Source organism: Bombina bombina, chromosome 5 (assembly GCF_027579735.1).
Source record: "Bombina bombina isolate aBomBom1 chromosome 5, aBomBom1.pri, whole genome shotgun sequence".
Taxonomy (NCBI): domain Eukaryota; kingdom Metazoa; phylum Chordata; class Amphibia; order Anura; family Bombinatoridae; genus Bombina; species Bombina bombina.
Window position 1 is genome coordinate 639306306 of NC_069503.1, and position 20094 is coordinate 639326399.

At 35.5% G+C, this 20094-nt stretch overlaps 1 protein-coding gene across 1 annotated transcript in view; it reads right to left on the minus strand.

The window, feature by feature from the left end:
* The window catches only part of MYO10 (myosin X), a 457205-nt gene that overhangs the window by 147646 nt on the left and 289465 nt on the right, over positions 1-20094 (minus strand). Inside the window, 4 exon segments of the mRNA XM_053715822.1 lie at positions 16673-16753; positions 18169-18277; positions 18971-19053; positions 19213-19281. Of these exon segments, the coding sequence (XP_053571797.1) occupies positions 16673-16753; positions 18169-18277; positions 18971-19053; positions 19213-19281 (342 nt within the window).

The following is a 20094-nucleotide window of genomic DNA, read 5'->3' on the forward strand; positions in this document are numbered from 1 at the left end:
CTGAACTGCTCTTGATTTGCAAAACCTTGTAAATTGTGCTCACAAAATGGCAGTGATTTTTAAACAATTTGTTTGCAATTCAGTGCTTAATTGCTGGAAAAACTTATCAGTTTAATGTTCCTTAAGTATACATAAGGCTATCTAAAAATTAAGCCTAAATCTGCTTTGGTGGGATGATCTAAGAAGTCTCTTCAGTATTGTGAGGTTCTTCAAACAATGTTATAAAGGCACAGTTTAGCTTATGTATCTAGCTATGGAGGGTTCTGTATGTGATAGACACCTATTACAAAATAATAATGCTCAATAAAGCCCCCAAATATTTTGTGCTATTCCTCTCCATGCTGGCAAGTTTTTATTCATCAGGCCCATAATCTGGCAATTTTGTGCTGTTTGAATAAGTAGTCTAAAAAGCTCTGCATGGAACCCACATAAATATGCTCTGTATACCCTCATTGTAAACAAAGCCCCTGCTTAGACAGCCAGCAGTGCCTTGTATTTGTCAGAGATGACAAAAAAAATCAAACCACTGTTAACACAATATGTACCCACTAAGTAGGTGCACAGTGCATATGTACATATGCTTTGTGCACAGTAAATGCTGTACCTGAAACAGTAGTGACTTTTACTACAAGCACTTTTTTTGCTAAGGGACATGTGTTGCAAAAATACTTCTATTTAGAACTGAAATACATTTATGTGCTATTCAGTTATGTGTTTTCAGTCCATTTAAATAGAGAATAACACAGGAAACTAGATAGATTGAGGATGCTGAATCTGCCAGGGTGTTATATTGGACATAGTAGAAAACTAATGTGGTTTGGTTTTGCCTAATATATTTATTTATAGTTAAAGGGACAGTCAAGTCCCAAAAAAACTTTCATTTTTCAAATAGGGCATGTAATTTTAAACAACTTTCCAATTTACTTTTATCAACAATTTTGCTTTGTTCTCTTGGTATTCTAGTTGAAAACAAACCTAGGAAGGCTCATATGATAATTTCTAAGCCCTTGAAGGCTGCCTCTATTTTATTTACTTTTCACAGCAGGAGAGAGCAAGCTTATGTAGGCCATATAGATAGCATTGTGATCATGTTTGTGGCTAGTGGCAGACACTGCACTAATTGGCTAAAATGCAAGTCAATAGATAAGAACTAAAAGTCATGTGATTAGGGGCGATCAGGAGATACCAGTTAGTCACAGAAGTAAAAAGTGTATTAATATAACAGTGTAAATTATGCAAAACTGGGGAATGGGTAATAAAGGGATTATCTATCTTTATAAACAAAAAAAAATTCTGGTGTTGAATGTCCCTTTTAACAACTGCCTGGTTTATATTGACTTACAAATGTATTCAGATATTTTCAATCCAGCAAGACAGATTGAGAGAACTAATCAGCTAACACCTATCTAATTTGACTACCACTGAGCCAGCAATGCATTTATTAAGCCTAACAGAACCAATCAATAACGGAAAACAATTTTTAAAAGTCACCTTGGGAAGTGTGACATTAAAATATCCACGTTAAAACTACAGGTCCTTGACTACCTTAAAAACAGTATGAAACCACAGATAGATATTTACACATGAAAATACAACTAGCCATATATGTTTTATAACAAATGTAGCTTGCTAAATAACTCACTACTTACAGAGTCTTGTAAACGTTTCTGCATTGAACATTAGCTTCTGTCTATCTTCTGTTTCCACCCCCTCTGTCATGTTGTGTATAGAACTTGACAACATCTGTATATGTATGTACATGTAAAATAAATACCCCTGGCCACTTTTATTTTTATTATCAGTTATTTGTAGAGCTCCAAAAGATTCTACAGTGCTAATTAATTATTTCATTTTATTTTATTAACAGGACATAGTGGTCAAAATCTAAATCATTACAGCATACAATATTAGCACCACTGACCCTACCAGTCTATTTGTTTAATCCCGCAAAGATAGAATACAACTTTAAACAACTTTCCAATGTACTTCTATTATCTAATTTGCTTTGTTCTTTTACTATTCTTTGTTAAAAAAATAATACCTAGGTAGGCTCAGGAGCTGGAAGCTAGCTGCTGATTGGTGGCTGGCACATATATGTGTCTTACCATTGGCTTGCAGATGTGTTCAGCTAGCTCCCAGTAGTGCATAAAGGATACCAAGAGAATGAAACAAAACTGATAATAAAAGTAAATTGGAAAGCTGTTTGAATTGTTAGGCTCTATCTGAATTATGAAAGAAACATTTTGAGTTTCATGTCCCACTCAGGAGCCACAGACAACTGCTGGTTCCAAGCAGATACCTCCTGTAATAAGCAGGTTGTGCGACTGCTACATCTGATTGGCTCACCGGCTGTATCTGCTCAGGACCAGCATTTGTCTTCATCTCCCAAGCAGGACTTTAACTAGGTATGCAACCCCTTTGTTGGGGTTAAACACATGGAAATGCAGGGTCAGTAGCACTAAAAATACCAGCACTAAGGAATTTGAGCATGATATTTTTGCACTACAATGTCCCATTAAAACATTTATATGAAAACCCAGATTATCAATACAGGAGAAGCAATCTCTAAAGATGAGCGGATTTATGTTTTCTTTGTGTACAATAGGTGACTCATCAAGGACAGTCTTATTGTGACATTGGTATTCTAAGCACAGGGTGAGCCAAACAAAATCTTAATACAGCAGATACTGGCAAGTCATGATCTGGGGAACAAGTGAGCATTGTAAAAAGACAGATAAGTTGACAGCTTTTAGACTCTGTTGACTAGGAATGTTAAGCGTATAAATGACAAGTTTAAGTCAGCTACAAAACGGCAATGCACTACTGGGACATAGCTGAATGCAACCATTGAGCCAATGCTGAGAGGCAATCATGCATAGCGACCAATTACAACTAACCACATTCAACTTTGGAGCAGTGGTGCACTGCTGCTTGGATTTTAACTATGTGTCTACTCGTTATGCAGTGGTTAAACATACAGTTATATGCAAACAACAGTACAATAATAAAATGCTCCAAAACATTAGAGCGTTTTATTTTTCCACTTTTTATATGTAGAAGATGGAGATGTAAAATAAACAAAAAGAGTTTAGGTTAGTTGTGACTAATACTTTCAAAGAAGCAACTAAATTGAAATCTTGTTTTTTTTCATAGCACAAGGGAACTCAGTAATAAGCAATAGCAATAATGTCTCTGTATAAAGATTTTGAGTGTACACACAATGATAATGAGCATGTTGCACATTATATTGATACTAAGTATTTATACACGGGCATAAGCACACTGTCCTGTATAATGATGTGAGTTTCTATACACTAATGACTACACTGCTAGGTATAAATATTATGAGTATGTATACTATGATGATTATACTGTGCTGTATAATGATGGAATATATATACACACTATACACTGATGAGTACACTGCTAGGAATATCTCACTCAATAATGATGTATCTATACACTTCTGAGTATGCTGTTCAGTATAATAATGTGAGTATCTATACACTTCTGAGTATGCTGTTCAGTATAATGATATGAGTATCTATACACTTATGAGTATGCTAAGCTGTATAATGATGATGAGTACCTATACACCTATGAGTATGCTGTGCATATAATGATGTGAGTATCTATACACTTACGAGTATGCTGTGCAGTATAATGATGTGAGTATCTATACACTGATGAGTATGCTGCACTGTATAATGGTGATGAGTACCTATACACTTATGAGTATGCTGTGCAATATAATGATGTGAGTATCTATAAACTGATGAGTATGCTGTGCAGTACAATGATGTGAGTATCTATACACTTACGAGTATGCTGTACAGTATAATGATGTGAGTATCTATAAACTGATGAGTATGCTGTGCAGTATAATGATGTGAGTATCTATAAACTTACAAGTATGCTGTGTAGTATAATGATGTATCTATACACTTATGAGTATGCTGTGCAGTATAATGATGTGAGTATCTATACACTTATGAGTATGCTGTGCAGTATAATGATGTGAGTATCTATACATTTATGAGTATGCTGTGCAGTATAATGATGTAAGTATCTATACACTTATGAGTATGCTGTACAATATAATGATGTGAGTATCTATACACTTATGAGTATGCTGTGCAGTATAATGATGTGAGTATCTATACACATATGAGTATGCTGTGCAGTATAATGACGTGAGTATCTATACATTTATGAGTATGCTGTGCATATAATGATGTGAGTATCTATACACTTATGAGTATGCTGTGGAGTATAATGATGTGAGTATCTATACACTTATGAGTATGCTGTACAATATAATGATGTGAGTATCTATACACCTATGAGTATACTGTGCAGTATAATGACGTGAGTATCTATACATTTATGAGTATGCTGTGCATATAATGGTGTATCTATACACAGATAATGAGCACATAGGCACATGCCTAGGCATAGACTGGCTGATAAGGGCCCCCACTGCACCTATTGCACCAGTAGAAGTTTTGCTCCTGGTAATAACTCTCTCTATACATTGCATACAGATAAGTCAATATTCCAGTCCCTAAAGAACATTTTCCAGCAGCTTTTCTCAGGTTTTACTAACTTTTCAAATTCTATACCTTGTTTAAAACCCATTTTTTATGTTTACAATTCTCCTGAGATCTATAAATGAATCGGTACAGCCATGTTGAAACCCAAGTTTGTCTTATTTAATCTGTTCTTTTTCAAAAATCATGTACAGATAAAATGTGACAACAATGTATGTGTGAATTATAGAGACTGTAATGAAACCTTGTTAACAGAAACATTTATCAAGGTGCATTTGCAGCGTTTGAGGCTTTGCTGTGCAGATGCATGAGCGAGCCAGCAACCGCAAATTATAAAGCAAAACCTGCTTTGCTACCTTGGCATTGGCAAGATCAATCACCCCAAACAAGCCAGGGGGCGGCACTGCACAAGACACCTCTTGTGCAATATTACAAGTGATGCTTGAAAGCGGACATGTTCTATGATTGAGAACTTGTCCGCCTGTAGTCTTGATAAATTATCCTTTTAGTTATTTTAACATTACACAAAGCCATTGTTTGTAACATTTTATCTGTCCCTTATTGTCCTCAGCAGAAGAGATTAGATCATGGAAACTTAGGTTTCAACACGGCAGCACCAATTACTTTTTAGCAACTAAAATTCTTTATAGAAACTAAATATTTATTATTAAAAAAAAACCTAATATAATAAAAAAATATATCTGCATTTTATTCTCAGGCTAAATACAGGGAGTGCAGAATTATTAGGCAAATGAGTATTTTGACCACATCATCCTCTTTATGCATGTTGTCTTACTCCAAGCTGTATAGGCTCGAAAGCCTACTACCAATTAAGCATATTAGGTGATGTGCATCTCTGTAATGAGAAGGGGTGTGGTCTAATGACATCAACACCCTATATCAGGTGTGCATAATTATTAGGCAACTTCCTTTCCTTTGGCAAAATGGGTCAAAAGAAGGACTTGACAGGCTCAGAAAAGTCAAAAATAGTGAGATATCTTGCAGAGGGATGCAGCACTCTTACAATTGCAAAGCTTCTGAAGCGTGATCATCGAACAATCAAGCGTTTCATTCAAAATAGTCAACAGGGTCGCAAGAAGCGTGTGGAAAAACCAAGGCGCAAAATAACTGCCCATGAACTGAGAAAAGTCAAGCGTGCAGCTGCCAAGATGCCACTTGCCACCAGTTTGGCCATATTTCAGAGCTGCAGCATCACTGGAGTGCCCAAAAGCACAAGGTGTGCAATACTCAGAGACATGGCCAAGGTAAGAAAGGCTGAAAGACGACCACCACTGAACAAGACACACAAGCTGAAACGTCAAGACTGGGCCAAGAAATATCTCAAGACTGATTTTTCAAAAGGTTTTATGGACTGATGAAATGAGAGTGAGTCTTGATGGGCCAGATGGATGGGCCCGTGGCTGGATTGGTAAAGGGCACAGAGCTCCAGTCCGACTCAGACGCCAGCAAGGTGGAGGTGGAGTACTGGTTTGGGCTGGTATCATCAAAGATGAGCTTGTGGGGCCTTTTCGGGTTGAGGATGGAGTCAAGCTCAACTCCCAATCCTACTGCCAGTTTCTGGAAGACACCTTCTTCAAGCAGTGTGGTACAGGAAGAAGTCTGCATCCTTCAAGAAAAACATGATTTTCATGCAGGACAATGCCCCATCACACGCGTCCAAGTACTCCACAGCGTGGCTGGCAAGAAAGGGTATAAAAGAAGAAAATCTAATGACATGGCCTCCTTGTTCACCTGATCTGAACCCCATTGAGAACCTGTGATCCATCATCAAATGTGAGATTTACAAGGAGGGAAAACAGTACACCTCTCTGAACAGTGTCTGGGAGGCTGTGGTTGCTGCTGCACGCAATGTTGATGGTGAACAGATCAAAACACTGACAGAATCCATGGATGGCAGGCTTTTGAGTGCCCTTGCAAAGAAAGGTGGCTATATTGGTCACTGATTTGTTTTTGTTTTGTTTTTGAATGTCAGAAATGTATATTTGTGAATGTTGAGATGTTATATTGGTTTCACTGGTAAAAATAAATAATTGAAATGGGTATATATTTGTTTTTTTGTTAAGTTGCCTAATAATTATGCACAGTAATAGTCACCTGCACACACAGATATCCCCCTAAAATAGCTATAACTAAAAACAAACTAAAAATTACTTCCAAAACTATTCAGCTTTGATATTAATGAGTTTTTTGGGTTCATTGAGAACATGGTTGTTGTTCAATAATAAAATTAATCCTCAAAAATACAACTTGCCTAATAATTCTGCACTCCCTGTATGATCATCAAAATGTTAGAGGGGCATAAAACTGCTTGTAATTACCAGACTTTTGTGCAGGTCTACTTAGGGGCTGCCTAAGAATAATTGTTAAATAAATATACCAGATATCTCTGTCTATTAGAATGTATGAGAGCAGACATCCTTGAACAATCTGAGACAAAAAAAACTAGGGTCTGTCTTTAGAAAGCTACAAAAAGTACAAAAAATGGAAACAGAAGAATTAAAACTATGTGAAGAATGTCTTTGTTAGATGTTATAACTATTGCTACTTAGTGTTTTCAGATTAAAATGCAGTGGTAAGGGAAGGAGACAGGAATGTTAAGTGGGTACAGGTTATTAGGGAATAAAAACTAGATTTATTTAGTCAGACAATAAGGTATGCTGCAGAGACAAAATAAAAAAACAAATGGCATTCCTGAAACTGCAGAGTGCAGCAAAATGCAACTCATATTCATGTAACTTTTTATTGCACTTTGTATCTATCTGACTACCAGGGCTGTGGAGACAAAGCACAAAAACAACTCCAGTTCCAACTTCTCCGTTTTGAGAAACTCTTGACTTCTTCATAAAGGCTGAATAAATATCAATAATAGTAAACCTACTAGTATAGTACTGGAACCATATGACTTTTCATCGCCACCTTCCAAATCATTTGTCTACGTTTTGGATTCAACCTTTATTTAAAGGGACATTGTACATTAGATTTTTCTTTGCATAAATGTTTTGTAGATGATACATTTATATAGCCCATCTGGTAGTGTTTTTATAAAAATGTATAGTTTTGCTTATTTTTTAATAACATTGTGCTGAGTTTCAGACTCATATCCAAGCCCCAAAGTATCAGATGTAGACCCAGGTCTATAGATTACTGTGGATCCTGTTTGCATTATGGGTCTTTTCATATGCAAGGAAGGTTGGAGTGTATGCTCCTCTTGCTTTCCCAGCCTCTTTCACTGGATGTCTCAGCCTAACCTCATCAACAGTGCTAAACTGGGAGCCTCTAAGGAAGTTTTTAAAAGGTTTTATACTGGATTTTTACATCAGTATCTGTGCATATTCCTCTGTATAGTAGTGTCTATTACATGCATTTGTATGAAAATTAGTGTACACTGTCCCTTTACTTAAATGTACCTTTATGGCTTTATTTTTCTTTATTTCTATTGTTGTTATTTTCTGATATTATAATAAGAAAAAAATTAAATATTGGTTATCGCAGTAATAAAAGTAATATTAACCCCTTAAGGACCAGCAACGTACCCTGTATGTCACTGGCCATTTTTTCGGACTTGATTGTTTTATAGCGCGGTCTTGCCACCAGCGTTGAGACTGCTCTATTCCACAAAGCCTACTGGAGGGAGTGCATTAATAGCGTGTTCTTGTTAGACTTGTGCTATTATGTCCTGAAAAAAACCTGAACAACCAGTGACATACAGGGTACATTGTGGTCATTAAGGGGTTAACAGAAATTACACACAAGAATAAAATATTCTAATCATACAATAATTTGTTCATAGAAAAAGACTCATCTCTGTCAGATCCTCCTTTATAGAGGCAAAAAATAACAGTTCAGCTTTGGTTTCATTTAGGGGCCGACCCATAACCACTAGTGCAACATTTCTTACAACCTTGTGATATAATTTAAAATGAGTTCTTTTTCATCTTTCAGGGCATAATGAAGCTGTAAACTAGCTAGCCGGCTATGCATGATTAGAACAGTCAGCAGGGCTATGAAGTCAGTAAAAATGTATCGTCTCTAATGTAAACTCAATAGAAGGTCTTAAGAAAATGCCATTGAGGGCTAGATTAAAAGCGGAGCGGTAGTTTGTGCTCCCGCTCGCGTATTAACCTCACTAGACAAAGGCTAGTGAAAGCAAAAAGTTGAAACCAAAAAGTTTTTGCGCTCAAAAAGCTGAAGTCCGAATATCGTGATCATGTTAACGTACTCCCTCATAGACTTCAATGGAGTGTGAAAAGTGGTGGTGGGGGTGGGGGGGGGGGGGAACTAACACGTTTACTCGCACAAAAACCTGATTACATTTTCTCAATTGCACTAACCCTACATGCAATATGAATATTTCACATTCTAATGTTCTTCACATAGAATATGTTCTATTTATTCATAAATACATATTTCTACATATATCTGATTGTATTTTTGTACAATATATATATATATATATATATATATATATATATATATATATATATATATATATATATGATTATATATAGGTACAGAGATATACAGATATATATATATATATAAATATATACTGTATATACTGTATATATATATATATATACTGTATATATAGGAACATATATTTAGAAATTCTTAGAACATATTCCCCTATGTGAAGAACATTGGAATGTGAAATATTTACAATACATACACAGTTTTCTTAGCATAGCTTTTTTTTCATTTTACATTGCTATTAATTTCTTAGCAATTTTCATCAGGCATAGTAATTAATTACAAAGTGTCCTTTGTATGGTAACAGAATACCCATATGTTCAAAACAAATATATCATCTTGTACTTAAAACATTTGAAAAATAAAAAATAACATTTATAAATAAAAAAAAATACATAAGAATACATCTCAACTTGTCCCCAAGGCTTTAGGAGGCAGACAGGCCAGGGGGACTTGATATGAATGGTGGTGCATCAGTGTTTTGTGGACAAAGCTGTAATAGAGGGATAGGGCCACAGACATGGACAGGGTTGGGCACATTGTAGACAAGCCTAGGTGGAGTTTGGGCATAGCCTGGGTGAAGCTGGGGCAGTCCCTGAAAACCAGTAGATGGCTGGAGACGCAATGTGCAGGACAGCAGACAGGCCACTCAATCTGTGGCATCCCTAGAGAACCTGGGACAGTTGGGAGATCTGCATAAGACTTACTGGTACTTATATATACCATTCCAGAAAAAAACACAACCTAAAGAGATCTCAATTTATCAAAAGGTGCATTAATTTCACCCTCTATTTCTACATGGGAGCATAAGATATATGAAAACATGTTATTAATTGTCATTCAGGTAGATTACGAATTGAGCGTTATGACTCAAATAGCAGCGTTATGGGCCATAACGCATTATTTTTCCTAACGCAGCCTTTACGAGTCTTGTCGGTATAGGTGTACCGCAAGCCTTTTAGCCTGTAATGCAACATCAGTACAGCACTCGTAAAAATTACGTTTTTTAATGGGATTCCCATAGCGCTGGTATTATGAGTTTTTCTGGGAGGCTAAAAAGCAAGCGTTAAGCTCTAAAATGACAAAAACCCACCACCCAACCAACCCCCCCAAAATAAAAAAACCTAACTCTAACAAAAACCTAAGCTACCCATAGCCCTGAAAAGGGCATTTGGATGGGCATTGTCCTTAAAAGGGCATTTAGCTCTTTTACATGCCCAAACCGTAAACTAAAAAAAAAAACACACCCAAAAAACCCTTAAAAAAACCTAACACTTACCCCCGATGATCCACTTACAGTTTTTGAAGTCCCACGTGAACGATCATCATCCCGGCGGAGAAGTCCTCACCCAGGCGGTGAGAAGTCTGCATCCAGGCGGCCTCTTCAATCTTAGTCCCGGCAGCGAAGTCCTCAACCAGACGGCCTCTTCAATCTTCATCCAGGCGGCATCTTCTATCTTGATCCCGGAGGCGTGGAGAGTGTCCATCCTGAAGACATCCGGCGCGGAGCAACCTCTTCATACGGTCGACGCCGTACACTGAATCTTCAATGCAAGGTACGCAATTCAAGATGGCGTCCCTTGCATTCCTATTGACTCAAAGATTTCAATCAGTCAATAGGAATTAGAGCTGCTAAAATCATATTGGCTGTTCAAATCAGCCAATAGGATTTAAGCAGCTCTAATTCTATTGGATGATGAATCAGCCAATAGAATGAGAGCCCCTTAAATCCTATTGGCTGTTCAAATTTTTCAGCCAATATGAATGCAAGGGACGCCATCTTGGATCGCAAACCTTGCGTTGAAGATTCAGTGTACGTCGGCGACAGTATGAAGAGGATGCTCCGGGCCGGATGTCTTCAGGATGGACCTGCTCTGCGCGGCCGGGATCAAGATAGAAGATGCCGCCTGGATGAAGATTGAAGAGGCCGCCTGAATGAAGACTTTGCACCGCTTGGATGAGGACTTCGCCGCCGGGATGAAGATTGAAGAGGCCACCTAGATGAAGACTTCTCGCCGCCTAAATGAAGATCGTTCAAGCGGGACTTCAAAAACTGTAAGTGAATCTTCGGGGGTTAGTAATAGTTTTTTTTTTAAGGGTTTTTTGTTTTTTTTATTTTAGATTAGGGTTTGGGCAGCAAAAATAGCTAAATGCCCTTTTAAGGGCAATGCCCATCCAAATGCCCTTTTCAGGGCAATGGGTAGCTTAGGTTTTTTAGATAGTTTTTTTTTTATTGTGGGGGTTTGTAATGTTAGTGAGTGTTTGTAAAAAAAAAAAATCATAAACAGAGCTGATTTCTTTAGGGCAATGTCCTTCAAAAGGCCCTTGGTAGTTTATTCTAGATTAGGTTTTTTATTTTGGGGTGTTTTTTTTAAAATGGGTATTAGAATAGCAATCCTTTTTATTATTTTTGATAATTTGTTTGTTATTTTGTGTAATGTATTTTTTTAGGGGCTGTTTGGGTTTTTTGTAGCAAAAGAACTGTTTAACTTAGGGCAGTGCCCTACAAAATGCCATTTTATGGGCCCTCCAAAAGGCCCTTTTAAGGGCCCTTGGTAGTTTGGGGGGTGGGGGTATTTATACTGTTAGGGGGTGTTTTTTTGTAGCAAAAGAGCTGTTTAACTTAGGGCAATGTCCTACAAAAGGCCCTTTTAAGGGCCTATGGTAGTTTATTCTAGATTAGGCTTTTTATTTTGGGGTGTTTTTTTTTTTTTTTTTTTTTTAAAGGGTATTAGAATAGGAATAAAAAAAAAATTTTTTTTTTTTTGTAATGGTAGTTTTTTATTTTTTGTCATTTTAGGTTTTAGTGTAAAGATAGCTTAGGTTTTATTTTACAGGTAATTTTGTATTTATTTTAACTAGGTAGTTAATAAATAGTTCATAACTATTTACTAACTAGTCTACCTAGTTAAAATAAATACAAACTTACCTGTGAAATAAAAATAAAATCTAAGCTAGCTACAATATTAGTTATATTGTAGCTAGCTTAGGTTTTATTTCACAGGTAAGTATGTATTTAGTTTTAAATAGGTATTATTTAATTAAAGGAACCCTAAACACTTGTCATTAAGTTTTATGTTTGTTTTTTTATCCAAAATGCTTATTTTATTATGAACAGTCAAATCGCAATATTTTTTTTAACATATATGTTTTGCTACATTTTTTTTTTAATTTGACATTCTGTTGTACCTTTCCGTGCAGAATCAGTGTAGATCATCGGGAAAGTGATGCGCACAAATCCGGATGTCTGTGCTTATTGCTGTGAGCGCACACGCATGCAGACATCGTGCTCACAGCAATAAGTAAAAAACTACTGCAACTATATAATTTGCATCCATTATCCTTAGCGGACTTAATAGTGCAAGTACCGTGCTATACTTTTTGTAGCTCTAAACTCAATTTTGAAGGGGCAGTAGCCCTATTTCTATAGTTATACCCCTGCATTTATTATGTGAATTTTAATAATGTAAGGATTTGTGCACCTTTTAGGTAAAAAAAATAAAATCTTCAGAGAAACGTTTTGCTGACAAGCCGGTCCTCACACACAGCTGTCATTCGGTATCATTCTCTCCACTGAATGTATGAAGCTCGCTCACAACGTTGCTGAGTATGAGCTTCATAGATTCAGTGAAGACTGCTATTCGTATGTGCGGTAATGGATTCGGGTGCGCACATCACGTGAAATGGCATCGGCTGTAACGCACGTTACAACATGGCGCCGATCATTGCTTTTAGTAGGCGTGTTTTAGGTAAGTATTTGAAAAAGCTATCACTATTTACAGGGTAATTAAAAAAAAAGCATAAACACAAGAAAGATCCAAATTGATAACTGGGTATTTTTTTAAACTTAATATGTGAAAACAGAAGGTGTTTAGGGTCCCTTTAATAATTGTAAGTTTAATTTCTATCTATTTTAATTTTGTTAAAGTTAGGGGGTGTTAGGGTTAGGGTTACGTTAGGGTTAGGTTTAGGGGTAGGGTTTGGTTTAGGTGTAGGGGTTAATAGTTTAATTTAGGTTGTTGCGATGTGGGGGGCTGGCAGTTTAGGGGTTATTAGGTTTATTTAGTGGTAGTGATGTGGGAGGCCAGAGGTTTAGGGGTTAATAACTTTAATATAGTCGCAGCGATTTTGGGGTGCGGCGGAATAGGGGTTAATAACTTTTGTATAGTGGCGGCGATATTGGGAGCGGCAGATTAGGGGTTAATACCTTTATTTAGGTGGTGGCGATATCAGGAGCGGTAGATTTAGGGGTTAATAACTGTAGGCAGGCGTCGGCGATGTCGAGGGCAGCAGATTAGGGGTGTTTAGACTCGGGGTTTATGTCAGGGTGTTAGGTTTAAACGTAACATTTTTTTCCCTATAGACATCAATGGGGCTGCGTTACGGAGCTTTTCTTTCCGCAATCGCAGGTGTTAGACTTTTTTCTGACCCGCTCTCCCCATTGATGTCTATGAGGAAAGCTTGCACGAGCACGTCAAAACAGCGCTTGTTTTTGGTGCGGTATGGAGCCTGCACAAGCCGGGTTTTTTAAAACTTGTAATGACTGCGCTATAGGGGATTAAATAATGCCACTTTTGTTGCGTTCGTTAATTTCCCTATAGCACTCAAAGCTCGTAATCTAGGCGATTGTTGATAGATGAAATACAATATATCCAATAGAAAAAATATATATCCTACAACATCATAGTTTACTCATTTAACCTTACAGGGATATTCTGGAGGAAAAAACTGGGGGGGGAAAACATATCGTAAAGATGCATCTTTAAATAAATAAAAGGTTTATATGTGAAAATTTGAAAAACAATTCTGAAATGGAGAGATTGGTAATATGCAACATGCTATTATTTACTTTGTCTGAACTTGTAGTATACCTTAAAAATGTCCAAATTATAGTGATACGTTGATAGACGTTGGTTAAATTCCATATCTGCTGATTACTGTCTGAATGAGGTCAGACACATTACACACATATTAACTAAATAAATAGTAATATCATTCTTACAGTCCTTATTCTATACAACAATGTCTATGTTTTTGTTTGAGTGATGTGCAGATTGCAGTGATTATTACCTGCATGCACACCACACAATTGTCCCTTATTTAACTGTCAGCTTAACACAGATTCCTTCAAATGCAAGAGCTTGTAAAGTGAGTGTCTTTTAAATAGAAAGCTTTAACAATGTTGTGGATCCAATTTCCTACTCCATTAACACAGGGCAATCAATGTGATGCTACCAAAAGCAAGAATTCAAAACAATGTCTTAAGTTAATACTTTATGTACTAGAGTAAAACATTTTTTTATAAATAAATTCATCTATAACTGTATTTGATAATAACGTTTTCATTTTCTAAACAGCTTAAAATTATCATTAGATCATAGAATTTGGCAGTGCTTTACAAATAAAAGATAATGATAATAATCTATTTAAGTGTAGTTGTTTCTTGTACAAGTTTTTTAAAGGGGGTCTGATAACAATGTATTGTATTCCAAGCTGCTGTAGGAATACCCTTTCAAATGAGCTGTTCTCTCACCGCCATTAGGATTTCTGCTGTTGTCTCTTGTTTACACAGATTGACTATAGTCAATACTACAGTATTTAAATTTTGAGTGTAGGTGGTGGTTTCAGAGTCACCACAGGCTTGTTTGTGCTGGATAATTGAAAACACCTGCTCTTGCATGACTGGCTGCATGAAACCAGGGGGTGATGCATGTGAAATTACAAATGTTTACCTGGGAACCATGACCACTTGTGGCTAGATAAATGGGATCCATTATGACCATTTGATCTTCACTGGAAATCCTGTTAGTAATACTTTAATGGGACAGAAAGATCAAAACTGAAATGTGCATGGGTGCATTTCAATTTGAAATATAAGCATTTTTGCAATACACTTATATTAGCAAAAATCCTTCTAGCAAACGTTTTATGATTGTTTTTCTGTGGCATACATACATATCCTGTGAGGACCCGTGCATCAGGATTCAAATACCATGCCTGTTCAGATAGCTGGAGGTGGTGTGTATTGCTTCTGAGGACGTAATTTGTGTCATACAAGTCACTACTGACTCTCTGAGAAGTTGCAGTGTTTAAATACTGATGCACGGCCCTCACAGGATATGTGCGTATGCCACAGAAAACAGTATAAACTTTTATTAGAAGCATTTTTGGAAGTTTATTACAAAAATGCTTTTATTTCAAATTGAAATGCACTTATGCACATTTCATTTTTAATCTTTCTATTCCTTTAAATATATATATTTATATTATGTACAGCAGAACACGTGGTGAAATTATTTACATGTGCTGTGTTAGCAAAGTGAAGTAAAATGTCTTAGACACGCAAGTTATATGATAAGAATAAAAAAGCAAAGATACATGGCAAGAAAAAAACAGAATGAAGTCAAATGTTGTTTGAAGGTTTCCTTAAAAAAGATTACTCAAAATAGGTCTCATTAGGTATCTCATTAATGCTAATATGACTGATAAACTTTACCCACAGCAATGAAACTTACATTTATATTTTCTGCTGCCATGACGTGCTCCTGACATGTTTGTGCAAATTCATTGTGCAAATCTCTTGCAACATTCGAAAAATGAAACAAATTTGAACACATTTGTTCGTTCGGTTCGAATGTCGAATGTTTGTACATTTGTTTAATAGTATTTCTAATGCTATCTTTAAATTTTACATTCAAATCATGCAATATAAGAAGTAGAAAAGTTTGGATCAATATATTTGTAATAGTATTTCTAATGTTCTCTTTAAATTTAATATTCAAATGATGCAATATTTGAAATAGAAAAATATGAATCACTATATTTGTATATATATTATGTATTCATTTGCTAAATTCCCTACCACATGAAATACTGAACGTCTGAATAGTATTTGTTGAATTGAATGTTACATTAGAACTTTTGAATGTGGATATTCAATCTAATTATGAACAATCGAAAATGAAAGTAACATTTGAAAATCAGAAATAAAGTAGTTTATAAAGAACTTTAAAGGTTTTTCATCCTTATTGACATCCATTTGTCCAGAATGAATGTCCACAGGACAATTTGTACGACCAAACAAATTGGACTTTCTACTAGCCTTACTACCTAGGTATGCTCTTTAACAAAGAATACCAAAATTACAAAGTCAATTTGATAATGGAAGTAAATTGTAAGTTTTTGTATGTGCGCTCTATCCGTGTCATAAAAGAACATTTTTGGATTTCATATAAATGATACAAATAAATAAAATGTTATGATGAGTAACAAATAAGACTTTATTATCCTAGATTTATCAACAGTAATCAACTAGTAACTTTTTCTCTTCTAAATAGTAACTTTTTCACTGGTAAACTACAGAATCAGGTACATTTGCCTAGCCCATTGTTAAATATAGGGAGGGGAGCATTTTTTTTATATCTGTCTACAATAAATTCTTACCAGTCCAATATAAACATGTATATATATTCATACATGTCAGTGACAAAATATATTGCCAATTACCAGTATATAATACAAAATAAACCATACAAGAAAGGACAGCACCACAAAGCAGAAGCAAAGAATAACAGAATTTAAGGAGGCAGATGTTGGCTTGCCAGACATAAGTGTAAAGAGAGGAATCCTACCTTTTGTACATTTGGCTTGATACAGCGAACAAAGAAAGGATTTGATGTGCTCAAAGTTGCCATTAAGGAATGTAGGGAGACCTAGGATAAAAACATAGTTTCATACATTATAAGGACTAAAAATAACTGACTAAAATAGATGTTTCAGAAAAACAAAATGGTATTTTAGTGGCGCCATCTAGTGGCGACTAAAATGTATTGACTGTGCTGTTGTAAATGTACCTGACAGACAATAACATTTATAACCTTTATGCAGAATTTAAAACCCAATATCAATGTGCTAAGATTTATTTAGTGGCATCCAGTGTGCAAAAAGATAGAAACATTTTCTGTTTTTCTACTTTACGCTAGGAGCTAGATACCACAGCACATTTGAGTAGGCAAGTCCATTTGGACTCTGGTTTCATAATTTTATTGCTTTCTTTATCAATTCACCTCCAGACATTTCTACAACATTTAGTAATGGGAAACAATGGATGCACATTATCTTACTCCCTCCAAAACATTAGGCCACAAGTGAAATGATAGAGGTATAGACTGTAGCCAAATTTCATCAGTGTCTGGTGTGGACAGCAATGTGCAAGACCATCTATGAAGAACAGTTTTTTTATAGTCACAACTGGGCACTGACTACCATGATATTATTTTGAACCTCAGTTAGTAATTATAAAATGGGTTTCATTATTACAATGTACTTCGCAAGGAGTCATATTGAACTAATTAAGGTATATAGGAGGATGTTGGTTCAGAAGAGCATACCATAAGTAGATCTCAAGGTTGTTTTGTAATTTACCAGGTGTAATAGTATTGGCTCAAGTTAAAAGCGACATATAACTGTGTTTTCTACAGGTAAATAAACAAATTATTTGGCATGAATAAATCTTGATTCAGTCTTAAAATCTCACATTCAGTATACAAATATTTCAAATATCTGATTTCTTATTGTTAACACGTGCACAAGCAGATCACACAAAAAATAGGTCCCGTCTTGCTTAAGAATGGACTCCCCTAAAAAGTCTAAAGTGAGATCCAAATGATCCCCATCTCTCTGATTAGTATAATTTTGCTGTTGAATGAATATCCATTTTGAAGCTCAGTACTCTATACTACACCAAATGTTTGCTGAACGTAAAATATGTAAATAAAAGGGACATTTAACCCCTTGAGATTTTAAATATAAAATATTTAGTAATGCGTAGTAAAACAGATTTGCAATATGCTTTCATTATTTATTTCCCCCCTAATTATGTAATTGTAATTTAGCATTGAAGATTGTCTCTTTTTTTTTCAAATGAGGCAACTGATTGTTGGAGTTTGGAATTTTAAAAACAATTGTAGCAAACAAGATTTTAATTGAATGTCTTTTTTAAATGTTAAGACATGACTGATATGTTATTATGTAGCAAGACAACAGAAATGTCTTGTGATTACAAGGTGTTTACTCTCCCTTTAAAGATGCCACTACTAGATTTTGGTATTAGACTAGAACCTGTTACCTTAAACTGCAGGCTGACAGTAGGTTTTCGGTGCTTGTTTCCAGTTTTCAGTGTGTCTTGGTTATTTCGACTTAAAACATGTTCAAAAAGGTCGTAGATAAAATCAAGTCTAAGTAAAGCAAAATAAATAGGATAAAAGTACAGTTTACCAAGTACATCAGATACTTTATGTACTCTATAAAAAAAAGAAACTCTGTTAAAGATGTTTAGTATGAATAAAGTTGAATACTTAAAAAAAAAAAAAAAAAAACAACAAACATAAGTAAAGATACTAATCTAGAAGGGTTTGATTATCTTGCTAGTGAGATCTCACAGCCTTTACCACAGACAAGAGGGGTATATTGTTGTCTCTGTGCAGGACAATATTCTAAATAGTATCATGATCTGCTAACCACTTTCCGATCAGGTTGTTTCAGCGTTGTATGATCATGTATGTACTAGAGTTCTTTTCCCCTACACTAATTAAGTAGGGGTGTATCAAGGATGGTATTTTGTAGCTTGCAAAAATATGGTTATTAGAATTAATACCCAGCACATGTGTGTGGAGGCAATCTCAGTGTTGGAAAAAAAACCCACACTACATTAGAACTATAAAGCCTCAGTATACGTTTCACTTCCTTTTCCTTTTAAAATACACAAAGGTAAATTCAATATTCAGCAAAATATTCAGGTTATCTTGTATTTCCTTGTATTTCAGATTCTAAACATATAATATAAAGTAATAAAGATATCAGAATTAATAAACATTTATCAGGCCCCTATAAATACTGTAACTTTGTAATTACAACAGTTTATTTCCTACCTGCTTTCACGAAGGAGATTGAGTAGATCGTCCCGAAATGTATCTCTATTCTTCTCTAGGGTTCCTCTCACATCATACAAAACCTTAGAACAGAAAACAAGACATGCATTGTAAAACTATGTGTGAAAAAGAATGAGAACGAAATACAGAGTATTACAGATTGGTGCCACTAGGGGGCAGATCAGTACAGCAAGCACACAAAATAAACTTTTCTATTAGAAAGGGAGTCACAGAGAATTTACCTCTCCCGCATAATGTTTAACGCCAAAGTTATGCACAGCAACTCTTGGTTTCACATAAAAAGAATTGTTCTGAAAAGAAATGAGAAAAAAATAAATCTTAATTATATACTTTAAATAGTAACATTTTGAGGATACAATCTCAATACAGCATCTATGAAAAAATTCAACTGTTTGGTCTCTGTTCTAGTTCTGTACTGTATTGCCAATTTAAAGGGACAGTAAAGTCAAAATTAAACTTACAAGGATTGGATAAAGCATGGACTTTTAAACAACTTTGCAATTTACTTTTATTATCAATTTTGCTTAGTTCCCATGAAATCCTTTGTTAAAGAGTAAGCATAGGAGCATGCTTGTGTATTTAGCCATCTGGCAGCAGTGTTTGCAACAATCCTTCTGCTGCAAATACTGGTGCACACTTCTAAGCTCCTGTCAGCCTACCTAGCTTTACTTGTCAACAAAGGATAGAAAGAGAATAAAGCAGATTTAAAAATATAATTGTATTGTTGTTTAAAACTGAATCAGGAAAGTTTAATTGTAACTTACTGTCCCTTTAAATAAATTCCACAGAGCATAAATAAACAGCTTCCTCTTTTTACTTGTATTCTGAACAATTTGTTGACCCAACTGTTTTTGAGTAAAATGTTTTTGGATCCAGAAGTGTCTGGATGTATTTGTGTGGAAAACACTTAAATGTAAGTGTATCTGTCGAAATTAGGCATGGATCCGGCTGTTTTTCTGAAAAAAAGTGTTGGTTTTGAAAGGACCCAAACGTTTTTCCGTAAAATATTGATGGATTCAGAAGTGTCTGGATGTGTTTGTGAGTATTTTTCTAAATTAGGCATGGATCCGGCAAGATCCGGCTTTTACCCACACCCGTATGAA